Source organism: Melozone crissalis, unplaced genomic scaffold (assembly GCF_028551555.1).
Source record: "Melozone crissalis strain CALT ecotype California unplaced genomic scaffold, PUWL_Pcris_2 ptg000063l_1, whole genome shotgun sequence".
In the NCBI taxonomy this organism is placed as follows: domain Eukaryota; kingdom Metazoa; phylum Chordata; class Aves; order Passeriformes; family Passerellidae; genus Melozone; species Melozone crissalis.
Genome location: NW_026535841.1, coordinates 3,901,378 through 3,920,460, shown reverse-complemented (window position 1 = coordinate 3,920,460; position 19,083 = coordinate 3,901,378). Strand labels below are relative to the sequence as shown.

Sequence of the window (19,083 nt, the reverse complement as noted above, 5' to 3'; positions counted from 1 at the left end):
TATCAGGATATGCTTTTTTGTGATTTTATTACTCACTGAATGTTGCAGTTGGATGCTCTGCAAAGCTAATGAATATAAGGCTCAGGATGCAGTTGCAAGGAAATTACGTAAAGCAGATTATCACCTACCTTAGCACTACATTGTTTTTCTCTTGTTTTTACTTACTGGTAATATATATACCAGTATATATATTATATACATATTATATAATATATATACTATATATATTATATAAAATATATACCAGTATATATATTATATATATATTACCAGGTATAATAACCCTAAGTTACATGAATTAACCCTAAGGACAGGTAATATTTGATAAAAAATCAACTTTTTGCTTTCAGCCCCAAAATTTCTTTACATCTGAGCATAATGTGACTGTTGAAAGTTAAATATGCATTATTTTACTTGCATGTATTTCATTTAGGTAAAAAACCACAGAGTTTAGCTCAAACCATCCTAATCATTTTTTTAGCAGTTGCTCATTTTAGGCCATCATGTCTTTTTCTCAAGCTTACACACAGACTAAATAATAATAAAATTGCTTTGCTTTAAAAATGTCAATTTTCTCTTACTCAGCACACATAAAGCACTTCTTGTTTACTGCCATTACCTATGTAAACAAAATAGGAAAGATTTCAGGTTTGATAGGAGGATTTTTCAGGATTCTGCAGGAAAAATTACAGGTTGATACAAGAGCTGTAATTATTATTGATTGGTTTTCCTTTCAGGAACTGAACTTTCATGAGCCCACTTAAGCTTTCTGTTACCTCAATAAAAGCATTTACTCATAGGGATTTCCAGCTGATTCTGTATTTCTTTTTAATTTATAAATTCTCTGGTGTCCTAAATATGTCAATCTTGTATCTGACAGTAAAAGGCTTTTTTTTTTAAATTTTATTTTTACAGTAAGCTCTCTGAGCCAGCAAGACATTGTGGGCAGATGGACAATGAACTAAGAAAGCTTTAAGTTATTTCTGGTCTGTGAGAGAACAATCAAACAGCTCTTCCAGAACTGAGTGATCAAAATACCAACACTCAAACTGCTGATACATTAGGAAGTCCAGAAGAATAGTAATTAGCTTCCTTGATGATCTATTTTCCTATTTCCTGCCAGCACAGAGGTAAAGCTGTACAGGCATATTTGCCAGATTTGTAATTAGTGGACTTGTATCCTGAAGTATTTCAGGCTTCCACATTTGCAGAAGTGATTGTGATTGCTTCAGTTTTGTTTCATAACTGCTTTCACTACTCTATTTCTTCTCCAGCTGTCTACTTCCAAATCCAACAGATCCTTTCCCATTTCCCTCCTAGTTTAAATTAGGGTTGTTAATTTTGCATTGGAGGCCTACCCAGTACTTGATTTGAAACAAAATAAGGATTTTTATTCTGTACCCTTGACAGGAATTTACTTTTTACTTAGGGATGAGCCACATGTACAATTTATTTGGCACTCAGCCCAAGTGATGGGATCAAAAGCTTCTGGTGAAAGGAAGAAGGAACAGGAAAGAGGTGCAGGGCCTTCTCAAGGGGATATTCTGCCAGCTGAGCTTTATTTCATGGGCAGCTGATGCACTTTGGAGCTCCCCATCCCCTCCACTGCATCAGAACTGGCCCTGCTCAGCTGCCAACAGGTAAAGTCAAAGAGCACAAAGGTTTTTATATGTGCTAAAAGGGTAAAGTGGTACCAGACAGGCATCCATTCTTCCTAAACCAAATGCATTTGTAGGGATCTAATACACCTGAGATGATTGGCTCTAGTCTAGGGAGTTGGAGCCCAGTCTTGTCAGAAAACATTCATGATGAACAAGTCATGAATGTTTTTCTCATATGGAAGCAGAATGTGGGATCTTTTACCTAAAATACCTGGTTTAGTTTAACCACAGTTGCTAAAACTGAAGAGGGAATTCCTTAAAGGATGCACACAATACAAGTTCAGAACATCTAATTTAAAAATTCATTCAAACTGAAAACCTCTCCATGCCTTAGAATCCTCTCTGGGTGGGAAGGTGGAAGTGCTGGTTCTTCAGCAGCAGTCCAGCACAAAAACTGCTTTATAATTAGTACTACCTATTTCTGACAAGTTCCAACTATTTTGAGATTCTTGTATTATCTCTACAAAATGGAGGCAAAATCACTATGTATTATTGTTTTTTACTTTAACCAAAATTTCAATTTAATCAAATGAAGCAGCAGGAATTTTTATTTCCTTTTTATATACTATGAGTAATTAAATCTGCTGCTAACTTACAGCTTTTGTAATTATTTTTAAACATTATTTAGCATATTATTGCAAGTCCAATTGCTATCTTTTAGTCTGTATTTTGGCCATGGTCAAACAGAAAGCAAGCCAGATCTGTTCAAATGACACAAGAAAACATCATAACCTTCATTTTGTATTGTAGCCTGACTACAGGTGTTTAAAACTGATTCTTACTGGCAGATACAAGCACTTAAACCAGGAGGAATGGGTCAGAGCTATAGCTACTAAGTAAGATTTCCTAGTAATGGATGAATTTTTTTTTGCATAGATGTGACTTTTCAGATGCAATTATTCATCTCTAGGTCACTGTTCTGCTGTACATGACTAACAGCTGTTGTTTTCCACCCAGGAGATGGCTGGATGTCAGCGGCTGGTAAAATGATACCTGCACATGGATTTAGGGACTGCTTTAAGATCCTTTCATCTTGATGATGAGACTTTTCCTGGATGCTTTTGTCTAAAACACGACACTGGAGAAGTCTTCCATTTTAGATGATTTGAACTCTGCTAAATGTCTGCAGAGACAGAGCCCATATGTTCCAATCCAGACACCTCAGCTGGCACTGGCTGCCAACGCAGGATGAGGAACAAAGAGGAAAAAAATGACTGAGTAATGACTGAACTTTTGGAAAAGAGCATGAGATAAAGACAGCAAAGCTGCAATAACACTGCACAACAGTGCAGTTAAGGGCTTCAAGACAGACATCTTAAATCTATTTCTCATTTTAACTGACTTTTTTTTTCTTTCAAGCGCTGCTTCATTTCACGTTGCCAGCCCTGACGCAAAACGAATACCAGAAGCACAAATTAAACGGAGTCACAAGACTGAGCTAAAATCACACCATTTGCAGAGGTTTCTACACCTCCGGGGAGCAGCGCCGTTCTTCTGTCGCGCCCTTGCCCAGTGCGGCTGGCCCGGCCCCCGGCACTGAGTCAGGGCTCGGTGCCTGCCTGGGCTCCCGGCGCCAAGCTCAAATTCAAACAGCTCATCCGCCCCGTGTGCCAAGCGCTGCCCCCGGGCCCTGCTGAGTCCTTTCCGGGGCTTCCTTCCTCTTCAGCGGCTGCCGCACCATCGTCCCTCCCGCCTGGGCCACGCCGGGCTTTGACCCCGTTATCTGCGAACAGGGCTATGAAGAGGCAGGAAACGGCCCCTTAGAGCACGTAGGAAATTATCTGGAGATCAGAGATGATTATCACAGTGGGCCGTTTTGTTCCTTAAAAGAAAATTAATTAACTAGTAAAAAACAGCAAAACCTCGGGGGAGGTGGTGTCTGTCTGCAAACCGCCTGGGGTCAGGGCGCTGGCACCCCTCAGAGCCAGGAGCAGTGAGAGCGGCCCGAGACAGCCCCGGGGAGCAGAGCCCGGAGCTGGGCGGCACCAAGCAGGGATGGGGACAAGATGGAGGGTCCCCCTCAGATACCTTAAGGCCAAGGGCTGGGGAGTTTCTGGGGGTGACCCGTGTCAGAGCGCGCCTGCCGCATCCCCTCACAGGGCAGGGCTCCCTCAATGCTGCAGGCGCGCGGTCACCCCCGCCTCACTCACCGCACCGACCGGGGGTGCGCCGGGGACGGCCGGAGTGACTCGCGCGGAGAAATGGGGAAGGGGCGGCTCTCCCGCTCGCCCGGACTCCATGGAGGGGCACCGGGGCACGAAACCCCGAGCCAGCCCCGCCGCCCGCCTCCGCCCGGCCCCTGAGGCGGGCGCGGCCCCGCGCTGCCGCCGCCGCCATGGCGCGTGCGCGGGGCGGTGCCTCGGAGCGTTCGCGCGGCCCGGCGCAGCCGCCATTTTGGAGCTCGGCTCGCGAGGGGAGGAACCCGCGGGAGGAGGACGCGGCGCCCGGCGCTTCTGCCTCTCCGTCCCGCCCCGAGCCGAGCCGGCTCCGCTCGCCGCCTTCCCGGGCCGCCTGGCCGTGCCAGCCGCCGCCGCTCTTCGTCACCCGCCTGGCCGGGCCGGCGGCAGGCCTGAGAGAGGCGGGAAGGATGCCCTGCACACCCCGCCGCTGAGGGAGACTCGGGGGCCCTGCGCGCCGCGTCTGGCCAGCCCCACCCCAGCCGCTGCTCGGCCCTTCGCCTCCAGCGGCGCGGAACTTCCTTCTCCCCGATCCCCCTTTCCCTGGGTTTCCTTTCCCCCGGACTAGGCAGGAGCCGCTTCCCCCTCGCCCCCAGCCCGCTCCACCTCCCAGGCCTCTCTGCCCAGGCCTCCTCCGGGTCTCTTCCTCCGCCTGGGCCTTCGGGCTCCTCACCTTCCTTCCTCCCTTTCCTTCCCCTTCCCCGCCCGGAGCCATGTCCTCCGCCGCTCGTTTCGATTCGTCGGACCGCTCCAGCTGGTACGTGGGCCCGGTGTCCCGGGCGGAGGCGCAGACGCGGCTGCAGGGGCAGCGGCACGGCATGTTCCTGGTGCGGGACTCGTCCACCTGCCCCGGGGACTACGTGCTCTCGGTGTCCGAGAACTCCCGTGTCTCCCACTACATCATCAACTCCCTGCCCAACCGCCGCTTTAAGATCGGCGACCAGGAGTTCGAGCACCTGCCCGCCCTGCTGGAGTTCTACAAGATCCACTACCTGGACACCACCACCCTGATCGAGCCCGCGCCCAGGTGAGTGTCGCCCGCCCCCGCCACACCCTCCGCCACCTGTGCCCGAGTGGCGCCTGAGGTGCGACCTGGAGCGGTGTCACAGGCCAGCCCAGTAGCTCCGGAGCCTGGCACTGCATGTAGATGCTATGAATAAATATTAATAAATTAGTTTCTAACTCTGGGCGTTCTTAACTCTCTGGACCTCGCCGACAATTAAAAGCGTTGCTCTTTCAGTCAAATTGTCCACGGTGCCTGTGCTGACCTTGTGTGTGAAGGTTCCATGTACCTCTGCACGGGCTGTAATTGCTTTGAGAGAGGGTGTGGCCGCACGTCACCCTTTTTGTGTTACCCTTCTCGTGTAGCATTGTCTCCGTTCCAAGGATGGTTGAGAAGCTGGTTCACCAGTCCTCTCCCTGATGGAAGTACAGCCTGTGAGCTTAGTTTGCCGTCTACGCCTGCACCCACACTGATTACAATAGAGCTGGCTTTTATGTGATTAGACTGCTTTGCTCTGTTAAGTCAGCATTAACACATTCTAGGGCACCATTTCCCAAACTTCTTGAGTGGCATTTCTGCACAAAAAAAAAAAAAGGGAAACACTTATTTCTCACAGTTTGCTCATGGCACTGTTCATCTATATGTGCATACACCATACACTTACTGAGAAGTGCTGTTCTAGGAGGATGGGAAAATGTGACTTGGCTGTGAGCTCCTTCTTTGTCCTGGTCCCAGCATGGGACATACCTGCAGCATGCATCAGTGAACTGCTTATGAAGAACCCTAGAACACATTCCTTACTTTTAATTAATAAAACCTTTCTCAGTATCTTTTGTCAAAACTTTAGGGCTTCCTGGATAGAATTAAATTAAATAAGAGAAAAGTAGTGACATATTAAAAAAATAAATCCAAATTGGTTCACTTCTGAAGTCTGCATTTTAATATCTTATTATGTTTTGCAGATTAGCAAGCTCTTAGGAGGGAGGAATAACTTTGAGGTTTATAATCACAATTGAACCTTGGCATGGACCAGTGCTTAATGACAGTCACTTGTCAAAGATTGACAATAGCTTGTCAAGTTGAAAAACTCAAGTGTTCAAAAGTCATTCTGAAAGCTGTCAAGTGATGGGCAGGATGTGACAGCAAGCACAACCTTCAGGAACCCTGCAAGCTGCTGGCAGCCTTTGGTAGTGATTGTGGCTAGAGGGATAGGTAGATGAAAAAAAAATAATTTTCACCATTGTAGGAATGGAGCTGCCCAGTGTTACATGCATGCTTAAACTTGTGCAGAGTTGGGAAGGAAAAATGCTGAAGCAATCTTCATGCTTACATCTGCTCTCCAACCTGGATATTCTTGAACCTTTCTGGATGCAATAATTTGTTCTTAATCATTTATGGCCATGACTGGCTTGGCTTTCTCAGAACACTTGAGAACTTAGAGCTGATTGCACACTTGGTATTTGTGAGGAGTCCTGTGAAATGTTCTGTGAGTGTTTTAGTGCCACCTTATTTTCAAGGTTTTGGTTGCATATTGTTCTCTCAGCACAGAGACAAGTGGGACCCATCCTGCAGTGAATTGACTTTTTAATAGAGCTACAAATGGGATCAACTTAGCATGACTTTGAAAAATCAGAAATCTTAAAAAAACCAGTTATGTGGTTGATGGTTTTAAATGCTGTGCAAAGGAGGCTTCCTGCTGCAAGAGGGAGGATGAAGGTAGCATTCCCAGATTTTTGGGATTTTTATTTTTAATGGACTAGATTTAGAACAGTGCTATGTGCTTCAGAACTGTTATGCTAATTCTCATTTCTCTGGCATTTTCCTGGGCACAGATGCTTGTGCTTTTGAAAGCTGTTCATTCTTTTAATTTCACAAAGTACAGTCTGAAAGGTGATTTCTATATAGAGCTCTTCAGTACTTCTAGATCTTGGAGATGACATCTTAAACTTTTAAAACAGTTCTAAATGGACCATTTTAAACTTTCTGTTTGTTTTGCATCTCTAGTAGTGAGCTCTGACCATCCCTGCTGATGTTCCTGAGCCCTCCTGATGCAGAGCAATGCTCCTGAAGGGTTCCCTCTGTCCCCCTGCCCTGGCTGCAGCAGGGTGTCTGAAAGATGGAATATCTTTATCTTCAGGGCTTCTGGCAGATCTTGCAGAAATCACAGGGATTTGACTTCCATGGTGTTTTGCAAGTAGCAGAAGAGAATTGAAGTAGGCTAATGACATGCATTCTTGCTCCCATAGCTTAGATAATAACTATCTGCTGTGGCCTATATCCACTGAGGCTTTTTGACAGCTGCTCTGAATAAAATGGGTAAATTTTACGATGAAAATAGTGAAAGCATTCTCATTTGATGGACAATCTTATATATTAACACAGACAACAAAGTGAGTGTATTTGACAAATGATGGACATAGTAATAAACAATTATGTAAATAAATTATAGATAATACGGTTAATAGGCAAAGGAATATTTATAGAAGGCTTGCTGGGTTTTTTTCCCTAGTTCCTTCTTATCAGTGGATACAAGTATTTCATACAGTCTTTGTGTCATACCATGTTACTTTTGTTCCTTTTTTCCTCTACGCTGCTTCAAGTCTTGCATTTACTTACTGAACTCTTTAGAGTAGATGCTGAAGTTAAAAACAGAATTATTTGGATGACTTTGGAGGGGACACAGGACTCTTGGAGAGATTCACAGCTACATTTTTATGTGTTGCCCTTCCACCTCAATCACCCCAACAGTCTTAATTTGGTTTTCTGTATCATTACTGTCATAACTTAAGCTATAGAATTAATTAGACTCTAAGATCTTCACAACAATCCAGAGCAGGTGGATGAAGATTTTGCATTATTTCTCCCAGTTTTCTGCATCCCATGATAGATTATATTGGGCTTCTGGGGAAGCTACTTTGGGTATTTAAGTCATTATTTGAGAAGTGTGAGTTGCTCATTAAATTCCTCACAGTGCTACCAGGCAATGATTTTGTTACAAATCCAAGCAACTCTTCTCTAGTTGATGTTCCTACTGCAGACCTGGCACTTAGCTTTGTTCCTGGAAACACAAACCAACAGCTTTCCTTTTCCCAACCCCTCAGGTACCCAAGCCCCCCCATGGGATCTGGATCTGCCCCTGCCATGCCCCCTGCAGAGGAGAACCTGGAGTACGTTCGGACTCTCTATGACTTCCACGGCAACGACGCCGAGGATCTTCCCTTCAAAAAGGGAGAGCTGCTGGCAATCGTGGAGAAGCCAGAGGAACAGTGGTGGAGTGCCAGAAACAAGGAGGGTCGGATTGGGATGATCCCTGTTCCTTATGTAGAAAAGCTGGGCAGGCCCTCAGTGGGGAAGCATGGCAACAGGAATTCCAACAGTTACGGGATCCCAGAACCTGCCCACGCCTACGCGCAGCCTCAGACCGCAACTCCCCTGCCCTCCGCGTCCAGCACGCCTGGAGCAGTGATCAACCCTCTGCCATCCACACAGAATGGACCAGTCTATGCCAAAGCTGTCCAAAAGAGAGTTCCCTGTGCTTATGACAAGACTGCGCTGGCATTAGAGGTAAGTGTTTCCTCCAGTCTCAGAGTTTTCAATTGCCTTGTGAAAGAAAAAACTAAAAATTGTTGCGGTGACTTCATGTGGAGTCTGCTGTTTTATGTCGAGGGACTGAGAAGTTAGGTTACATTCTGAAGAAACGTCCTCAAGAATTGCTTCATCTCTACCACTTCCTTTGAGAAAAGTGACCTAGTAAATAACTTTAGGACCTGTATTTTGCCTCCCTGCTTGCTTGTTCAACTGTGCAGATGTTACAAGGGTAACATGCTGAAGAAGTGCTAGTGACAGGATGGCTTTGCTTCTCCACCTAATCCTGGGGCAGGAAAGAGATATTTCCTTAATCCTTGTAGAGTTCCAGGCTTAAAGCTGGCAGTGGCACCCTCCAGAGAAAAGTAGAAGTTGCTGGCTGATGCACTTGGTGTTTCTGATCCTCAGCTGTGAGATGCAATTAAAGACCTTGTGCTGATTGATCTTCAATCTGGGCAGAATACATCAGACATTCTAGTCCCTTTTGCTTTGCTTTTCAAAAGTGGAAGTTAAGAAACCTTAACACCTAAACTGGGGGTGAGGAGTGTAGTGTAACCTCTGAAGTGCTGCAAGTTTTTGTGCTTGCTATTGCATTTTTAATTTTATTTTTATTAGAGATATCTTGTAAAACTTTAGAGGGTTATTCTGTAAATAGTAAAGAATTCATATCATACTTCTAGTTTAACTGGAATAAATGATTGATTGGAAGAAGTTTTTCAAAGCTGTATCCAGAATACTGTTACTTTTACATTTAGATGATACTGAGGCTAATTAGCCTGTAATTCAAAAATGTCTCACCTGGAAAAAGTGAAATTTGAGCATGCTGCAATACTTCCAGCACAAATGCAAGCAAACAAGCATAGGAAGCAGCAACATTTTAGCAAGTAAAATAATAATGGTTTTTAAAACACTTTAGAACCTTTCCTGTTGTTTTTGCTCAGTTACTTTGCAGGTAAAAGCTGTTACCTGTGGCTGCTACTTTTGACTGAAATTTGGAAGGTTATATTTGTGACTTCCCATTATTCACAGTGCTCACCCTAATTGCTTTACTCCTGTATTTGTAACACTTCTAAGGTTACTCTTGTGGGGTTAGAAGTTAAATATGAATCACTGCAATTTCTTTGTCTTGTGAAATCTAGCAGCTTGTTATTTGTGAACAGTGTGTGAAAATTACCATAGAACAAAGTGTAAATTCACTGCCAACTGCACTGTACAGAAAATTCCTGCCAAAACTACTCATGCTTCTGCAAGCAGAGCAAGGCAAGAGATTGATTTTGTTATGCTATCAATGTGTCATGGAATGACTTCAGGGAACTTGCACAGGGAGCAGAACCACTTGGAGGGTTGGTCCTTACTTGTGCACTTTTCTGACTTGCCCTGTAAGTGACCCAGTTAACCCCATCAGTTCAGCTCCTCTGGGACACCAGCAGGATTCATTCTCTGGCCAACAAATGGGTTTGACTTGGTTTGAACCTTCAAATTACTCAAGTTTTGTTTGAGAGATTCTTCTCATCCTCTGATCACTTACTGCCTCGTGTTTTTGTGTCTCAACACTGGCATGTTTTGTCTGTTTTCTGTGCCAGTGCACCTCATCCACACTGTGGCTTCTCAAGAGGCTTCAGAAGCAGAATTCTGGGAGCTGCTCTGCATTTTCATTGGAATCAGTGATTGCAGTTTCTCCTATCTATCCATGCATAGGGAACTTCAGCAGGTTCATTATACCAATATTTATTTTGTCACATGGCCTATGCTTAAAGAAAAAAATAATTCAGCTTCTTTTCATTATTTTCCTTTAGTTTGCCAACCCCCTGCAGGACCCTGATAAAATATTTAATCCCAGCCCTGTGAGAGCTCTTTACATTACTAAATAAACTGAACCATTTGAAACTTCTGTTTTGTAAGACCACTGAAAGTAGTGCTAGACAAAAAACAGGTTATGGGACTGTTTTGGGGAAGAAAGTTAATGGTGTTCTTTGATAAAAATATTATTTGACAGTTGTCCCCCTCAGAATAGGGGTACCCTAAGTGCCTGCTCAGCTGCTGCACCTTGGGAGTGTAATTACTGATTGTGCAACCTCATTTCAACTGATAAAGCAGTGTGAAAGCAAAATATCTGTTTGCTGGCTGGAGCCTTGTGTGGTCAGCACACAGACAGTACTAAAAAGGAAGAGAAGAGCATCTGGAGTAAATAAAGGCATGGCACAATAATCTGCTCAGCTTCCTTTTTAGTGGAGCAGTGCCATTCTTCTTGGTTCAGCTTGAAAATGGGACAAGCTCCCTGCCTGCAAGTCCAGTGGTTCCATTGTACACCATTATTGTTTACAGAGCTGGCAGAACTTTCTTTAAGAAAAGGTAAGAATTTATAGCCTGTTACAGAGAAGTTTGTTTTGTAAACAAGTTGGTTTTGGGGTTTTTTTTAATTTCTTACATGGAAAATGTAAGTGACCAAGTGACTATTCTACAGAAAATCTGAAATGAGATCTGATAGATTGGATAAAGATGAATTCAACAGGTGAATTTAAAAGTGTGACAGTTTAGGAGCAACTACAATTTTATTTCTCTATGATAGTCAACAGGGCATTTATTTTTGCTGGGCTAAGTTTATTTAACATTATCTAGAATCACAGAGTGGTTTGGGTTGGATGAGACCTTAAGAGTTCATTTCATCCCACCCCTGCCATGGGCAGGGACACCTTCCACTATCCCAGGTGATCCCAGCCCCATCCAACCTGGCCTTGGGCACTGCCAGGGCTGTTCACAGCCTCTCTGGGCAACAATATTTGTGTTATTGAAGTTACCAATGGATGAGTGTTGACTCGATCCTATTGTGTTATTATCCAAAATGAAAAATTAACCTATAATCTGTTTATAGGCTAAAATGGTAATTGTAAGTAGAGACACTATCTCAAAGCTTACAGCAGGTGGTACATGGAATTTTGTGCATCTCCCTGCACCAGGGAAGAGTTAGTAAAGCCTCCAGTAAATTACATGTATTTCTAAGATTTACATGTGCTCTTGTCTGTTAAGTTACTTTGGCAGCTCAGATTTAATATTTTTAATGAACATTAAATTCTACAGATTGAACTTTGTAGCTTCTCACTACAACTAACTTCATTACTAATGTGTGTAGAACTTTATGGACACTGCATTAAAACACCCAAACCACAAAACAAGCAAGCTACAAAATAAAAATAGAAACCACCAAACCCAGCCCCTAACCGAAGAGCTCAACAGCCGAGGAGCCAGGTCTGTTTCTGTACTTGTGTGTTTCTAGCCAAGCAGCGATTTCCTTCCTTTCTGCTGCTGCACAGGAAGGGGGATGCAGGACAGAGTTACAGTGTCCTGTGCTTTTTGGGACCAAAACTCTGCCCCACAGGGTTCTGCAGGACAGAGTTACAGTGTCCTGTGCTTTTTGGGACCAAAACTCTGCCCCACAGGGTTCTGCATTGCTGTTCTTCCATCCTGCTGCTTGCTGTGGGAAACCCAGGAGGGCAATCCCATGTTCCAAGGATTTACACTTCAAGGTGATGGATTTGTCTCTTTGGCACTGTTACTGTGATACAGAGCAGCAAAGTCTACCTGAAAGTTTCCCAGCCTTTAAAAACTTGCAGTAATTCTATAGCCAGCCTATTAGAAATAGTGTGCTAGTGAAGCCTTGTTTCAAACTGACAAGCTGTAAGCAGGACATGAACAAAAAATTCTGTATTCACCTATAAAGTGGAATTAAATAGGGTAAGGAGCCAGACAGTGGGAGACCAGCAGCAGCCACCAGATTCATACCTGCTGTGCTTAAAAAATGATTCTTAAATGTCAGTGTCAGAGTTAATTTTGAAGACAGCAGTGCTTCCAGAGACCAGCAGTCGTTCTAAGTCTAGAGAGTTCATCTCTAGACTTAACAGTGTTACAGAATCAAAGATTTATTCTTTTTTTTTAAACAAAAGTTGCACATTATTTTTAAACATTTTTATACTATTGTTGGCTTTTTATAGACTTGTGCCAGCATTATAGTTTACCTTTTTGTGATGTAGCATGTACACACGTGTGTGTTTGCTAGTACAGAGTTAACCTGTCACTGAAAGGTTTTAGTGAAATAAATATCCATCCACCATAATTATATAACTGACTTACAATATTTCTCCTGAGCTTGTTACAATTAGGTTACAGTTAACTTTTTCCCTCTTCAAAGGAGAGCTGAGACAAGTAGGCCAAAATGTGCTAGCAGTGGAACTTTCTTAATTAGGAAATTAGGCTACTTCTTTCAGTAGACAACAAGCATTGTGTTTTTCTTTAGCCAAGGAAACTTAGCCTTGCTGTGTTACACATTAAAGTGCATCTAACCCTCAAAGTCTGGATTTTAAGCAAAGTATTGATCCTGTATTTGAGTAGTGTGAATTTTTTATTTAGTTGCTATAAATGTTGAACTGAAAGTGAACTCTCCAAATTCTGTGCAGTCACGACAATGACTGGAAGGAGCCAACCTGCAGTGAAAAGCAGCACTTTTAGATGCTGCAAACCCTGCTCTCACAGTTTTCCTGGCTCTTAGTGAAATGGAAAGTTCCTTTGTTTTAATCTGTTCCTAGGTGAGCCAGATTAATTGCATCTAGCACTTCCACATTCCTGTGCTGCCCTTGAACCTCCTTTCATGCCTCAGGAATGGATGGAGCTTTTCCTCTGAGCTGTTTGATTCTGCACTTTGGGCATCAACTGTGTTCTGGCCCACAACATCAGAAGTGAAGATAATTCAGTAATTAAGCTGTGCTTTTACTTAATCTTCCTTGGATCTTCCAACCCTGCAGCAGCTCCTTCAGTGTCCTTTGTCCTGTGTGCAGAGTGGCTGAGCTCTGCCTCTCCTGTGTCCCCTTTGGGGACAGTGGGGACCAGGAATTTTCTGGGTTGGACCTTGTCTGTTCTTCCACCGGCAGCTGGCCTGAGGAGCTGTTTTGGTATGAATGTTAGTGAGCTTTGACACTAATTAGGATAATGACTGACATTTAACACCCTGTACATTCCAAAGCAATGTTTTCTATAGCATTGACCCACTGGGCTAAAATGATGATTTAGAATTTTAATGCCTTTTTATCACCTTAAACTTATATTACACAACTTTATCAGCCATAAAACTATTAACATAGAATTGTTGGAATATCTGTAAAACTCACTGAATTGGGTGACTAAAATGGCTTTTGCAGAGTATGAATCAGATGGAAGGCAGGTATGGAAGAGTCTAGAGTAATGAAGTAACATTTCTGACTGGCATGTTCCACAGTTGTGTTTCCCCAGGGCTTTGAATTCATGCTCTAACAAGGACATAATGAAAGATGCTATCTAAAATACATTTTGATTTTTATCACCTGGGTGTAACCAAATGGCAGCATTTCAGAACTATTACTCATTTCAGCAGTGGTACTTCATTCCAGTGATGCTGGTGTGCTTCCCAGCTGAATTCACTGAGCTGGGAGATGCTGAGCCCAAGGAAGTGCTCTCCTCATCTGAGATAAGGGCTATCAGCTGTCCAGAGTCATGCAGGAAGTTTGTGGCAGAGATGAGAATAGAACCTCAGGTCTCCTGACTCTGTCCTGTGCCTAATCATAAGACAATTCTTCTGACTGGCTTAAAACATGCTCTGAAAAAAAAAAATAGTGTGTTAAATAATTCTAGTGGGAGATTACACCTCAGCTGACCATGTTAATGGCATTAACATGCTTTAAAAGGCATTTAAAAAATAATGCTTTCACTTGGGGAAAAATACATAGAGGGACTAATTGACCAGATTTTTCTAGACATTTTTGAAATTAAGGTCTATAAGGTAAGATCCATGAGTAAGTGTAGCATGAAATCAAGGTTTCTGCACCAAAAATCTTATTTCAACATGCTGTTTAATTTACTAAACTATATTTTTAAAATAATATTGCACAAGAGGATGTTCAGCAGCTTTCATTTAAATAAAAGCCCTCTCAAAGTCATTGCAAATTAATTTACTATTCCAGTGGCTCTCAGCACATGGGAGTGTGTTTTGAGTGGCTTTTGTCAGCCAGCTCTCTTTAGTGGCAGATGCTGGTGTGCAGCAGCTTTGCCCACCCAGCAGCATAAAGGACATTTCACATCTTTAATCTACAGGGCAGCTTGTTTGTTGCCATGCAATAGGAGATATATTTTAAATATTCTTTTCACTCAGCTGAAGCAAAGATTTCCAAACCTATTCCCACTGTGAGTCTTTCAGAACCAAGCTGAAGAATTTCTGTTCTGGAGATTCAGAATGAATAATGGATTGATCTGTACAGCACAGAAACAGAATTACATTGTCACACTCAGAAAATGCAGGTCCACATTGTTGATTCAAAAGATTATTTTTAAGATTAAAAGGTTTGAGAGTGAGTTGGTTTATGGTGTAGTGAAAACACAACTCATTCGCTTTAAGCTGTTGTGATATTGGCTGCATCTTCCTCAGGTTGGGTCTAGAATTTGGAACTTGGATGTGTCTTCAAGGGTTATTTAAATGTAGCAAATGTAACACTGAGTATTTATAGATCTTATCAGCATTTTCCTAAAGAAACATTTGCTAGGTTCCTGTTTAGGTCATCTTGTTACTATTTAAAGCTTTCTGGAGTGAGGAGTCTGACAAATTGTGCTTTTTAGCAAATGTTCAATCAGAGCATGCTGCAGCAGGCCCTGAGATGAAAGGCAGTTGGGTGAATTCTGAATTCTGTGTGTACATGCAGTGTTTAACTGCTCATTCTGTATGCTGGCTGCATGATTTTAGGAGCAGCATATATAAAAATGTCCATTTAAAAAATAATATGGCCTCAGTTATATCCCAAGAATTTAAGGACTTCAAAGGGTTTTCTCCTCTCTCAAAAGCACAAGATTACAATTGCTCCAAGTGAGACAGTCTCAGATATGGGAGCAGACAAGACACAGACAAGCAAAGTAATGGAGAAAAAGGAGGGAAGGCAGAGCAACACATAAGGCTTAAATCTCTGAGAATAATTTCAAAGTTGACTAATTTTATTTTAAGAGACATAACACTGAGTGACTGACTGCCAATGAGTTTATTAAGTATCTTAAATTTTACTTAAGGGTTCTTGCTTCTGTGTGATCTTCAAAAATACATATTATGGTAATGGTAACTGGGTTAAATGGGCTTCAGATCATCTAGTGACATGCACATTGTTTTGTACACTCAGGTTTTTCTTTAACATAAAATAAACAGGTCTCACCTGAAAAGTTTAAGGATGTTGCCAAGGGCCTATCTTCATCTGGTCTGAATTTCAATACTATTTAGAAAATGTAGACAAATTGCTTTACATACTGTATCAATGTCTGTGTTTTCCTTAAATAAGATGAAAGTTTGTTTCCTTTGAATTTCACAGCAGTGGTTTGGTAACTGAGGCTCAGTTACAAAGAGCTTGCACCGAGTTTGGGAAAGAAACTTAGGAACTGTTGGGCATCAGTCACAGGCTGGTTCTACTTTTTGTGAAATTAGTTTCTAGCTGCTAATGTCACTTTTCTAATATTTACTGTAGTTACCACATAGAGTCAAATAAGTAAACAGGAAGGGAGGGGGAAAGTCAGAGAGCTGCTGTAACAAACCACGTGCTCAGCTCTCCAGAAGCTTCTCTGAAGAGTGAGGATTTAGCTTGTCTTAAATGCTTCTGATCAATTTGGATATTTCACTTTGTAAATTGTCCTGATCCAGATTCAATACAGCTGTTGAACAGTAAGAGTATAATTTATCATCATTTGGGCTGTTGTTTCATGCTTGGTCATGGCTTAGACTTCTCTCATTTTCCACTGCCAGATTGGAAGAGAATAGTTATGGTAGGAAAGTCTTGACATGTCATCATTCCTGCTTCAAATGCTCTGACAGGAAGTAGATGTGAAAACCACACATAAAGTTAGAATCTACACCTACTACTACTAATAAAAAAAAAAATGAGATTGCTTTTCCTCACTTTGAAGTGTACCATTATTTTAGAAATTACAGAAGGTTCTTAGACTGTGATCATCAGAATTAGAGCTTCAAGTAATGGGTTTTTTTGCCTTAGGAATCTTTCTTTGAAAAACTACATTTCTTTTAAGTCAGCTGCTGGTAAAGCAGTCCCAGCACTGTGCTCTTTTGAAAGGATGTTGTGACTCATCACTGATGGTGGCTTTACTGATGTGAATTTATATCTAAGCTAAAGATACTGTTGCATGAAGCTGTGAGCTCTCCTATAAAAAGAGGTGTAGTTCAGTAATCTTTAAAGATATACATGTAATTAAGAGTCTCAGAAAGAGCACAGACAGCATTATTATGTTTGGCAACAAAGTGTTGGTATTGTAATTCAGTAAAAGTAACTGTTCAATTGACCCTTCTGCCAAGAAGAGAGCAAGATTTCTTTCCCGTGATGGGCTTGTGTTCTTCCTTTGGTTTGTATCAGAGCTGAGAAGCCATGCATGATCAGGTGTTTTTGTTCCTGCAGGTGTGAGATGTTGAAGCCATGCATGATCAGGTGTTTTTGTTCCTGATGTTGAAGCCATGCATGATCAGGTGTTTGTGTTCCTGGTTGGAGATACTGAAGCCATGCATGATCAGGTGTTTTTGTTTCTGCAGGTTGGAGGTTGGAGATACTGAAGCCATGTATGGTCAGGGTGGTTTTGTTCCTGCAGGTTGGAGATACTGAAGCCATGCATGATCAGGGGTTTTTGTTTCTGCAGGTTGGAGATATTGAAGCCATGTATGACCAGGTGTTTTTGTTCCTGATGTTGAAGCCATATATGATCAGGTGTTTGTGTTCCTGATGCTGAAGCCATGCCTGACCAGGTGTTTGTGTTCCTGCAGGTTGGGGACATTGTGAAGGTGACGAGGATGAACATCAACGGGCAGTGGGAAGGGGAGGTGAACGGGAGGAAAGGGCTCTTCCCATTCACGCACGTGCAGCTCTTCGACCCTCAGAACCCCGAGGAGAACGAGTGACTCCCCTGCCCCTCTCACTGCTGCTTCATTCTCCTGGCTACCATTGGCATTCTTTGAGGTGGGATGATGACTTAATGGCACGTTGCTAGCATTGCCCATTTTCCAGCTTGCTGCAGTTTGACAGTTTCTTTAATGTACATTTGGAATTCATACAACTGAAGTCACTGCCTGACCTTCAGACCATAGTTACATCATCCAGAATTTAGTTTCACTTTTAAAACTGTTTTGGGCCTTAAGCTGGACAAGACTGAACCGGAATATAGCAGAGAGGTTTGGGAAGGAAACCTTTCCTGTTGAGACTTCCATGGACTTTTTTCTGGTTTGCTCAGTAGGAAGAGCCCTAATCTTAGATCAAACGAGCAATTCCGTGCATTACTGTCCAACAAAGAGCAACAACAAAAATGCAATTTTAGAACTGAAGAAGATTTAGTTTTGAAATTACCTGTGCTAAGGTAGTACATTTAAAATGATGGTTTCTTTAAAGGACAATAATTGGAGCTTATGTGTTCTAAGCAGTTGTATTAGACACTGCTCTTTTCTGTTAATCCTTGAGCTTGTTGTTGACCTTCCTGAAACAGTGTGTGTTACATGCAAATAACCATTGATTCGGCTGCATTGAAGCTGAGGCATTTATTTATAAGGAAACCCAGGAGGAGGTTGTACTTGTAACTTGGTTTTGACATATTTAATGCATTTCTGTTGATTTTTGCAAGCACTAACTGTAGAAAGTGAGCTTTAAGGGGAAACACATTGGCCTGGTCTACAAACAGCTCTTCTGCAGTGTTGAAAGTGTAGTTTGACTAGTACAGAAGTGCTTGTCATCAAGCTGTTACTTGGTAGACAGATCAGACTGCCATGAGGAGAGATAGGGGTGGGACAGAAGAACTTGGTAAATACTGATAAAATCCTCTTATTTAAACATTTAAAGACCTTTTATATCCATTTCTCTGCAGGCTCCCTGCTCTCTCCAAAGTTTCCTAGCTGTACCAGCCCCAGCTCATCAAAAGCTGCTTTTCAAACACAGTAACTTTTTACCAGGGTGTCTGTGTTGCTGTGCTTCTCTTCCAGAGCTGCTTTCATCTTCTTTTTCCCTTCCTTTTTTTTCCTTGCTTGCATCCCAACTCCTCTGCATGCTGACATCTTTCTTTTACCCTCCCTGAGACATTGGCTGTGATTTATATACGACCCACGTCCCTCCCTCCCAGCATCCTGTAGAGAATGGTCAATTGGAGTCAGCTGCCTGGCTTCCCATGGGAACGCTCGGGCTGGAGGAGGTCAGGAGGTGTCTGTTACTGGGGTAGCTCCTCCCCTCTCTGTGTAGCTTTTCCCTGCTAAGCTCCCCTGCTGTGATTGTTCTGCAGCTGGGTGCTCAGCCTCAGCCTGGTGCAGGATATGAAAGTGCAGGCACAGGGGAATCCTGTGCCACCTTCCTCAAATGCGTGTTGTAGGTGAACTGGAATGCTCTTTTCAAAATGGTGGAACACTGAATTAACAGAATACATGTCTGCAAAGATACAGCTACTAAACCTCCCTTTTCAGGAGCCTGGTTAAGGCAGATGTCCAGTGGGGAAGCTGGCAGGAAAACAGCAGCTCCCATTTTTGAGCTTTGGTAGGCTGTTGTTTGTAGCAAAATGAGAAACTTCAAACACCTGCAGAATGTCATCAGATCTTACAAATGTCTAATGGTATAAAGATTGTCTT

The 19,083-nt window shown here is 42.8% G+C and overlaps 1 protein-coding gene across 1 annotated transcript; it reads left to right on the top strand.

Moving 5' to 3' along the window:
- The first annotated feature begins 4,143 nt into the window (after positions 1-4,143).
- On the top strand, positions 4,144-18,607 carry CRKL (CRK like proto-oncogene, adaptor protein). The gene is made up of 3 exons (XM_054288956.1): positions 4,144-4,865; positions 7,943-8,405; positions 17,248-18,607. The coding sequence occupies exons 1-3, from the start codon at positions 4,552-4,554 to the stop codon at positions 17,380-17,382; spliced, it is 912 nt and encodes a 303-aa protein (XP_054144931.1). The 5' UTR covers positions 4,144-4,551; the 3' UTR covers positions 17,383-18,607.
- The last annotated feature ends 476 nt before the right edge of the window (positions 18,608-19,083 follow it).